We start from the raw sequence: 11,049 nt of genomic DNA on the forward strand, positions 1-11,049 counted from the left end.
AAAAATCAATAAAGAATTAAAAACAAAAAACAAAGAAGTTTAATGATGGACTGAATAGGTGATAATCAACCTGGGTTGGTTTTTATCACTGAAATATGGCTTCAGTCAATTTGACTGAGGTATGCCCTACAGGTTATAAAATAATACATCAATAAAACATAGCTGGAGGTAAAGGGTCTTACTATATAGTCTTCAAAAGCTTACATTAAAGATGCCTAAGTTTTGTGGTAGGCGCCATTAGCCACGATTCTTTAAATGGCGCCTAAGTGTGATTGATACGTGGCCGGCACCATTTTTGTAGGCAGCTGCTGAATCAAGTGCCGTTTACAGAATCTGGCCCTTAAGTGTTCAAAAACAGTGTCCTCTGAAGTGTGTCAAGTCCTGTTCTTAATATTAAAGATTACATTTGAATGAATCTTCCGGCCCTTTTGCCTCTTTATTTGATGGTCACCATTGTTCATTTGCCCTTGGTATTTTCATTGAGACCTTTCTCTTGTTGTTTCTTATTAAGATCTAAACAATGTATTATTTTAGAAGATATAAATTTAGTTAGAAAATATAGTTGACCCCATTGTTTCTGATTTATGTAGCTTTTTGGAATCTTTAGGTTTCTGAATGCCTAAATTTCATATATCCAAGCAATGACCCAGATAGTTCAAAAATTGTTAAATTTTTAGGATCATTAGATGGTATACATATGATATATATTTGATCCAATCATAGAACATTATGGATCACATAGCACATCTTTATCGGTCCACATTTTATTCTAGCAATATCTCCCACATTAAGGTGCAGTAGTCCACAATCTCCAACTCTGTATCAAATCCACAATCTTTTAGAGTTCCATTTCATATTGTATGTATCAAAATCTCATCTTCTTTTTCTAATGTTTATACCATAGTGGCAACTTGTACTTATTTTAACGATTTCTACAAAAAGAGAAAATCTAATATTTTAATAAAATATATATTAAGAATATAAATATTCAATAATAGTGCTCAGTGAAAGCCATTTAGAACTTCAAGGCATAAAGAGCACGGGATTCTACCAGTTCTGGCTTAAATCCATCATAGCACTCCTCCCTTCCTACCACTATAATTTTTAAAGATTTCAAAAAGCTAAAGCTATAGATTTATATAAGGATATAAATAGAGGAGTACTTATCTCAGCTGATGTAATTTGCTGTTAAGGAGCCCCGGCCTCTGCTTCAAGTCCAATCAAGTGCTCAGTGTCCAGTGTTCTCAACCATTCAAAAAAAATCCCCACACGTAAAACAAAACCCACAAAATATACAAAAAAGTCACAATCCAACCAATCCATGAGATGAAAATCCTTAAAATGTTCTGTTAATCCTTCAACTTCCTCACTTCCTCGACACAGTATGTGTAGTCCAATTCTTCTGCAACACAATACGTGTTTCCCCTCTTTGGCTTTTTCAAGAGGAAGGTTAACTCAGCACTTTCTATTGAAGTGTAAACAGCCACACATTGGGTACGAATCCTTCTCAAGACTTCATAGCGGCTCCCCCCGCCAGCAAACATTCACAATTCACAATTATTTTAACTATGCCCTAACAGAAGAAAAGATTATGCGAGGTTGAATGCGATGGGTGTGCAGGCTTACTACTATTTATCATTTCTTTAGCACTTTAAAAGGTCCTTTTACCAATGCGCACTTGCTGATTTACCACACGCTAAATGCTAATGCATCCATAGAATATAATGGTCACGTTGTCATTTAGCGTGCACTAAAACAGCTAGCGTGCCTTAGTAAAAGAGAGGGTAAATTTGTTTCCCTGATGCAGCCTTTCGGGCAAAACATAATGTTGTGGCAGAGGCTACTTCTGTAAAGGCTTACACCTATGAGTTAGTATAAATCATGTTTTATTGGTGCACTATCAGTAAATACACAATACAGCACAACAAGGTCGAGATCACCAAACGTACAACCAAACAATTTCCCCCCCCAAAGAATCCCCCAACCCCCCAACCCAAACCCCCACCCTGAAGCCCAACCCATAACCCGAAACCAGCAAGAAAGAAAAGAGAAAGCTGAGCAAGCTGTTACACCTATGAGTTAAGATAAAGTAAGTACATGCTGCCACCATGCTATTATCCGCTATAATAATTCCCTTAGCGCATGCACACTTCAAAGTTGGTGGGTCCGTGATCCGTGGCGCAGTGCCTCCTCAGCTGATTTCCTGATCTCCGACGCCGGCTGACCTCCGACTACACTGTGCTTGCCGGCTTCCCGACCCTGTTTCTCCGAAACCGGAGATGTGGGGGAGGGAGGAGAAGCGAAGCCGGCAAGCACAGTGTTAGAGCCCCCGGAGCATGGCCGAAATCGCTTCCTGGCTAGGGCGGCATTGAAGGAAGATAGGGCAAGGAGGGCGGCTTCAACTCGCTGCTCCTGCTTGCTTCGGGCCTTCCTCACTGCCGGGTCCTGCCTTCGCAAAAACAGAAAGTAGGTGGGACCCAGAAGCGACAAAGGACTGAAGCAAGCCAGGAGCATACATACAAATAAGATGCTCTGAGTACCGGTAACCAGTTAGGTCACTATTGGGAAAAGCTAAATTATATACTGTATTTGGAATTAACAGAGGAAGGGGCAACTTTGAATGAAACTGGTTATCAAACAACCCACTTACAGAATGAGAACAAATGAAGATAGTTTACTCTTCATACTATGCTTTAACCAAGGATATAAAGCAAGGGTTTTTTTTTTCCATCTAGTAACCTGAATAAATATGACCTGAAAGGCAAAGAGCAGATACCAAAGGACAGACTCAAGGTCCTATTTCTACAAAAGGAAATGTCAACAATATATTACCATATATTGATTGAAGTACTTATTTTAACAGTGTTGCAGCAAAATACATATATAAGGAGGTTTTCTTTGCTTTTTATCTGCCCTCCATACTGAGGGGGTTGTTATCAACATGGGCTACCTTTAAGAATAGCTATTTATTGTTAAACCTCAGACATTAGTAACTAGGTTTCCTTGAATAAAATGTAACCTGTGCTAAAATTATTGGTAAAGTAATACATCTTGTAGCTCACACTGGTAACTACACCCCTTAAATCTCTATTCTTCTGTAAAACGGAAAGCATCAGACTTTGAAGGAGAAAGTTAGGTCTAAAAGAGTAACACCTCTGGAATATTTAGGTAAATGAAGTAGGAAAGGCTGGAGAGGGGAGATATGATAAACGTTTAAATACCTATGTAATATAAATGTGCATCAGTCGAGTCTCTTTCATTTGAAAGGAAACTCTGCAATGAGAGGACATAGGATGAAGTTAAGAGGTGATCTGAGGAAATACTTTTTTTATGGAAAGGGTGGTAGATGTGTGGAACAGTCTCGTGGAAGAGGTGGTGGAAACAGAGACTGTGTCTTAATTCAAAAGGGCCTGGGATAGGAACGTGGGATCTCTCGGAGAGAGGAAGAGATAATGGTTACTGTGGATGGGCAGACTAGATGGGCCATTTGGCCTTTATCTTCTGTCATGTTACTATTCCTGTATTCCATCCCCACAAATACATGGGGTTTTAGTAGTTATTGATATCAAAAAGGTACCTACTAGAAAAAATATTAATTTTCAAAAAAACTAACATTTAAATTTATTCCACCCATTTATTCAGAAAAGATACTTCATGTATATACCAGTGGTCTCAAACTCGCAGCCCACCAGGAATTATTTTGAGGCCCTCAGTATGTTTATCATAATCAAAAAAGTAAAATAAGAAGTGACGTCACCCCGGTAGATGGCCGCTTAAATTCGGAGCTCTGATGGGGCTCGCGGATTCAGATTAATAAACTGCTTACCGGGACGCAGGGCGCGACATCCGCTGAAAACCAGGATCGCGGATTTTATGGCGAGTCGGAGGAGATTGGAGAAATTCCAATTTACAAGCGCTAAGACGGTGAAAACCCGATCGCACGCTCCCAGCTCCCCGAAGGCGTCTCCCAAGATGGCGGAACCGAAAGTAACTTTAGTGCCTGAACCTCCCCAAAATAACAACTCGGACACGGAACAACTTATAGAGGGGAAAATTGAACTATGGTTCAGAGACCTGAAGGCAGAAATGGTGGGGTTGCGATCGGATGTTAAAGCAGCGCTGGGAGAGCTACGGGCAGAGGTGGGCGAACTGAACAGCAGACTTCTTGTGGCAGAAGGGAAGCTAAACCACGTGGAGATATCGGTGGAGGAAAATTCAACAGCAGTAGATTCAGCGGTAGCACAATTAGAGGACTTAAAGAAGCAGGTGGAAGACCTGGAAAATCGCTCCAGGAGGAATAATCTGCGCTTCAAGGGGGTTCCAGACTTGGAGAGATATAAAGATGCTAGGGAAGTGGTAACTGATTTCTGCAAAATACTACTCGCAGACGAGGGACCCAGGGAACCACCCATGATTGAATTGCAGAGAGTGCATAGAAGTTTGGGACAAACGAGGGGACCAGGCAATCGAGATATAATAGCTTGTTTCAGTGATTTTCAATTGAAAGAGAAAATTTTACAAGCAGCACGACAACGCCCTGACTTTGTATGGCAGGGGTTGAAAATAGGGGTGTACCAAGACCTGGCCCTAGCAACGCTACAGAAACGCAGAGCCTTTCGGGAAATCACTCAACTACTGCGAGCTGAAGGATACAGATATCGGTGGCTTTTTCCCTTTGGATTACAATTCACCATAAATGGGACACACAGGAAGGTGGACACAGTAGCGGATGCATGGATAGCACTGAAAGAATTTGGATGCAGGCGACCGACGGATTCTTCGGAAGGAAATCGAAAGGACTCACTAATGGGGACGGGGGAAGGAGATTCCCTACGCACTGCTGAAGAAGTCCGACCCTCTACATCAGCTACCTGAGGCGGAGTTTAGACCGCTACTTTGACATTTATAATTGGTATTCACTGGACCGGGGGAGCACAGGGCATCAATGTTAAAAAATGCTTCTGTGCTCCTTACTGTCCCACTGGATATACACTGAGGGAAGAGTAATGATGGACACAGTTGTTAAACTGCTATGGGCAGTGGTAACATGCTGATATTCATGAGTACTTAAATATATGGATGTGACTGGGGTACTTAATGAGCGTATGGTTTTTCTTCGGATGAATGTGAGGATGACAGTGTGCGTGCTGAGGTTAAGCATAGAAAGAGGGGTATTAATGAGCCTTATTGGCCTTATTCTCAATATGGCTGATTCGAAAATGGGAGAATCAGCTAACTGGAGGGGGGGTGGGGGGAGGGGTAAAGATGGTGGTATGGATTCTGGCGGACGGGGGAATATGAAGGTTGGGAGGTCCCTAGGGAAAGACCCGGGGCTGATCATAGGATCATGGAATGTAAATGGGCTTAATAGCCCGGGTAAAAGAAGCATAGTTTTCCGGGAACTCTATAGGATGAAGTGGGATATTTGTCTTCTCCAGGAGACGCACTTGAGGCCACGGGATGTTTCCTTGATTCAGCGGCCGAAGTTTGATATGCTCTGGACCCATCAGGGAGAGGGAGAATCAAAAAGGGCGGGGGGATTGGCAATTCTGGTGAGAAAAGGCCTGGGCCTGCAGGTAGAAAAGGAATACCGGGATGGAGAGGGTAGGTGTTTGGCCATTCAAGGGGTTCTTCAGGGCCGACCTCTGACCATTATCAATATTTATGGGCCTAATGCGGGTCAAGAGGCTTACTATCACAAATTGAGAGGAACACTGGGAAGGTTTCTACAGGGAGCGATATATCTAGGGGGAGACTTTAATATCCCTCCAGAACCGGTGGTAGACCATTCTGGGGGAGGGCGTAGATCACTTCAAAAGCCGGCTGCAGCATTTCGGGCATTAATGGGATCTCTTGGCCTCATAGATGGCTGGCGATTATTACATGGGACCCAGAGATCCTATACGTTTTATTCTCATGCGCAGAATGTTTATACGAGATTGGATGGGGTATGGATACATAGGAACCAGGCAGGGGGACTGCGGGCAGCGGAGATAGAACCGATGCATGTATCAGATCATTCGCCAGTGTGGTTACAATGTGAAGATATGGTAGATGCGGGGGGAGGGAGATATTGGAAACTTAATGAATCCCTGTTGAGTTCCCCTCTAGTGATATCAGCTGTGGAATCTGTGATTGATGAATATTTAATACTGAATGATACTGGGGCAGTTTCTGAAGCTATACTCTGGGATGCTCTTAAAGCGGTAGTTAGGGGAGAATTTATTAAATGGGGGGCTAGGTTTAAAAAGCAGAGAGCCCGAACCTTCCTAAATCTAAGAACTCTGTTAAACCAACTGGAAATGCAACATCAGAGTAAGGGGGAACCCCACATATTGGCCAAATTGCAAAGAATCAGGGATGAATTATATCAACTCCAGGTAGAAGAAACAGAACGAGCGCGTGAAAGATTTCAATTAAATATCTATGAACATAGTAACAAAGCTAGCGCGCAACTAGCTAGGTATATACGGATTAAACAATCTCGGAGCACCATAACGAGAATTAAGAGAGGAGTAGGTGGGGAGGTAAGGGTAACGGATTCAGCAATTCAGAAAGAATTCCAAGCTTTTTATACTGGGCTATACGGACAACCGGAGAATTGGGAAAGGGAAAAACAGACTGTCTTTCTGGACTCATTACAGATACCCGAATTATCAGATGAGGATAAGAATTATTTACGGGAGCCGATTCAACTTTCTGAGATCAAAGGGGTGATAGACGGGTTGAAGAGTGGAAAATCACCGGGATTGGACGGGTACACTAGCCGATATTATAAACAATTCTCGACACAACTGGGACCCCTTTTGGTAAGAGTGGCTAATGGACTATCTACGGGAGGTGGGTTACCGCCTACAATGGGAGAGGCAGGGGTGGTTGTGCTACCCAAGCCAGGGCGAGACCCTTTGCTATGTGGATCATATAGACCCATATCACTATTGAATCAAGATGCAAAGATTCTGGCTAAGGTTTTAGCACAACGGTTGGGAAAGGTATTACCAACGCTGATACATCAAGATCAAGCGGGATTTATTCAGAGGAGACAGGTGAGCGATAATATTAGAAGAACTTTAAATATACTATGGGAAGCAGGCAGAGGCCCAGATAAAGCAATTTTGATATCAGTGGATGCTGAGAAAGCATTTGATAGGGTTATTTGGGGGTTTCTCTGGGATGTGATGGATAGGATGGGACTGGGGGGCATGTTTGGAAAATGGGTTCGGGCCCTATATGCTGCACCTAGGGCCTGTTTGCGGATAAATCAATCGTACACTGACTTTTTTCCTATCCTCAGGGGAACTCGACAGGGATGCCCGCTCTCCCCATTACTATTTGCGGTGTCGCTTGAACCCCTGGCTTTGGCCATACGACGTCATACGTCCTTGGTTGGGATTGCTATTGGGGAAGTAGAGCACAGAATAGCGATGTTTGCAGATGATATCCTCCTGTATGTGGGAAAACCTGAGATATCCATACCCCATCTCTTAACGATATTCGATACTTATGGGACGATTTCCGGATTCAAAGTAAATCTGGAGAAAACTGAAATTTTGAACCTGACTCTGACACAGAGCGAGGTAATTGCGCTACGGGACGTATTCCCCTTTAAATGGGCTGAGCAAGGAATTAGGTACCTGGGGATTTATATCCCTTCGGATCTCCAAAAACTGTATGAAAAGAATTACTTGCCAATCTACCGTAAAATTAGAACTGATTTACAACGGTGGCACAGTCTTTGGGTGTCCTGGAGGGGCAGGATAGCGATCATTAAAATGAATGTACTACCCAGGTTGTTATTCCTATTTCAGACTCTGCCTCTAGCGGTCCCTTTGGGAGAGTTAAAGAGAATGGGAAAGGAAATACGAAGTTTTGTTTGGCAACGTAAATCACCACGACTCTCACAATCCTTGTTGTGGGCACCCAGGGAGGTAGGTGGGAGGGGATTACCCAATTTGTTGTGGTATTATCAGGCGGCACAATTGAAACTAGTGCTAGACTGGGAAATAGGGGAATATAAAAGTGGGATACAATTGGAACAGTTATATAGTGCTGAGGAACCTTTGAAAACTATGCAATGGTCCTCTGGGTCGCAGAGTAGATGGGTCCAGAGCATATCAAACCCCTTTGTGCAGCATTTGGCGCGTTTATGGAACCAAATGCGCAAACAGATGGGGGGTGGGGCCAGGGTCTCCTCCATGGCAAATATAACTACTGAATCTTTATTTCCAGCAGGCCGAGACAATCGAGCCTTTCATCGATGGTCTCAAAAAGGGATCAGAACATTTCGAGATCTACTGGGGGAGGATGGGATCATGTCATTTACCACTATCCAGCAGAAATATGATATCACAGAGGATGACTACTATGCATACTTGCAAATTAGACACTTTATGGTGGCGCAGGGTTGGGGGTCTGGACTCCACTTAGATAAAGAACCGATAGAAAATCTTTGGTTATTACTACGGAGAGTTCCGAAACCTTTATCCGTGATATATCAGTATAGGAGGGGTTGCTCGCCTACTACTTCCCTGTACCGAAAACAATGGGAGAGGGACTTGGACATACGGATGTCTATTAAGGATTGGGATACAGTATGTAGGGAAACTTACAAAGCCTCTTCCTGCGCATTGCTACAGGAGAATGCTTATAAAGTTTTAACACGATGGTACTACACTCCGGATCGACTACATAAAATGTTCCCTGGCACATCAGCACTCTGTTGGAGATGTGGTCTGCATGAGGGGACCTTTATGCATATTTGGTGGGAATGTAGGATCATTCAATCATTTTGGTTATCAGTGACTAACAAACTATCTGAATGTCTGGGCGAATGTGTGGGGGTGTCCCCACAGAGCTGTCTCTTGGGGTTACATAATAATAGGGAAAGACCATGGCAAACAAAAATTTTGAGATGGGGCTTGGCGGCAGCGAAATGTCTTATTGCCAACCATTGGAAAAATGTTGTAGCTCCATCACAGACTGCATGGGTAAACCGACTGTTATCGATTGGTAGGATGGAAATAGCACTGGCCAAGAGGCGACATACATACATACCGTACTTGCGTACATGGAATACTTTGGAAGAAATATTGGAGGCTCTTTAGGGGGATCTCTCGAAATTACGTGTTTTGTTGTCTGCCAGAAGTATGGGGACCGGGAGGGGGGGGGGATAAGGGGGATATTGTGGAAGGGGATTTGGATTTATGGGGAGAAAATAGGGCTTGCATGAATATAATGGAACGTGTATTGAGAATATTACAGGAGGCAGGATTAAGTTGTTGTTTCAAAAGCATGGTTCAACTGTTTGTATTATTTGCTTCTACTCGGCTGAAGGGGAGCAGTTGATATTGTAAAATGTATACTGGATGTCATTTGTAATATTCAAAGTTTTTTCAATAAATATCTAAATATTAAAAAAAAAAAAAAGGTCGAGCCAGGGCAGGATTACTTGTGGTGAGTGTGGCAGGGATCTTGGAGAAAAAAAAAAAAAAGTAAAATAAAACAGTTTCTTGATCATGTGTCTCTTTAGCTATAAATTACAATATTATTGTTGAGACATAGCCAAAAGGAAAGATTTATAATCTATAAAGAGTTTTACCTCATGCAAAATTGTCATTTCTTTAATAAGACATTAACTATTTTTTTTCTTTGGCCCTCCAAGTACCTACAAATCCAAAATGTGGCCCTGCAAAGGGTTTGAGTTTGAGACCACTGGTATATATTAAACTAATTATCTCAAATCCTGAGCATATTAATATCCTGTTGAGAGGAAATGATGACATTAAACCTCAAAATATGCTTGTCTAAATGCACCTATGCCTTGCCAGCACATTTTTATATCATGTTATTTCTGTTATGTGACAAATCCCTGTTTGAATTACAGGTTAACATATCAATTGATTTTTTATTTTATATTACATATTTTATTAATTATCCATTTGTATATGTGTCGCACCAATATGGATATGATGTGATCCGTCTAAGATTATGAAGACAGGTGGAATACAAATAAATACAATCTCTAGCATGAGCGCTACCTCTTCTGCTGTTTCTTCTATGGGGGAAAGCATTGCTCATCCCACGTGGAAATGAAGACAAATTTCTCATCAGACCCAGCTAACTAGGCTCATTTTTATTTAAAAAAAAAAGTCTCTCTAGTCCACATCTAGTTCCTCCCCCCCTCCCCCCTCAAAGAAAGCACACCATATGAAAGCACCTCAGCGACTGCAACAACCCAGCAGCTAAAAGTCACCGGATCAACGTGCAGGACGAACATTTAGACAACGTATTAACCGTGACATGACACAAGTCACCCAGGCAGAATTTTGCTGGCTGCCTTGTTGGGAAAGATATTATTTTTACATCATTTCATTATTTTTGTTTTCCTCTGTAAACCCCCCCCCCCCCCCCCCAACATATTCGCTCCTCAGAGAAATTAAGTCCAAAGCACACAAACAGAGAGGTCTCGGCCAAATGCTGTCAGGGTGTTGCAGACAGTCGGGCCTTTCCGAGAACTTTTGACTCACTTCCTACTTTTGTCTCCCGCGGGAGGGGGGCAAAGAGCAGCGAAAGACACAACAGGTTTGCTCTTAGCTTTCCTGCCCTGGTGACCCCCCAGCTGCGGCCTCTCCAAATCAGCCCCCGCACACCCCCCCCCCCCCCTCCTAGCAATTAAGCAAAAGGCTCGTCCTTACCCCAAGGTGCTGATGAACCCGTTCACGGAACCTTCCGCATATAAAGACACGATGTCCCCGATGTACAGGAAACTGGACATTTTGTCAGTCATGTTGGTGCATCGTCTTATTCCCCCCCCCCTCCCCTCCCTCCGGAAAAGAAAGGCGCCCTTAGAGGTGAGACACGCCAAAGTTCCCCGAACGAAAAGTGCGCCGCCGGAGCCTCATAACAAGGGCGCCAGGTCTGTTGCGCGAGCGGGGCTGCGGGACCTCGAGCGCCTCCTTGCCGCCCTCGCCCCCCTTGACAGGTTGGTGCAGCGCAGCTCGGGCTCAGCCTTTGCACCGCCGAGCCAAGCCGCTCCCCTCCCCGGAGGAA

General features: G+C 43.4%; 1 protein-coding gene across 4 annotated transcripts in view; it reads right to left on the minus strand.

Annotated features, from left to right (window-relative positions):
* ITPR2 (inositol 1,4,5-trisphosphate receptor type 2) overlaps positions 1–10,811 on the minus strand; it is a 665,265-nt gene extending 654,454 nt beyond the window's left edge. For all 4 annotated transcript variants that reach the window (XM_033951965.1, XM_033951964.1, XM_033951967.1 and 1 more), the window contains exon 1: positions 10,695–10,811. In XM_033951965.1, the coding sequence (XP_033807856.1) occupies positions 10,695–10,786 (92 nt within the window). In that variant the 5' untranslated portion in view covers positions 10,787–10,811. The remainder of the gene's footprint in view (positions 1–10,694) is intronic.
* Between the last annotated feature and the right edge of the window lie 238 nt (positions 10,812–11,049).

The sequence above is a fragment of the Geotrypetes seraphini genome, chromosome 7, assembly GCF_902459505.1.
Source record: "Geotrypetes seraphini chromosome 7, aGeoSer1.1, whole genome shotgun sequence".
Classification (NCBI taxonomy): Eukaryota; Metazoa; Chordata; class Amphibia; order Gymnophiona; family Dermophiidae; genus Geotrypetes; species Geotrypetes seraphini.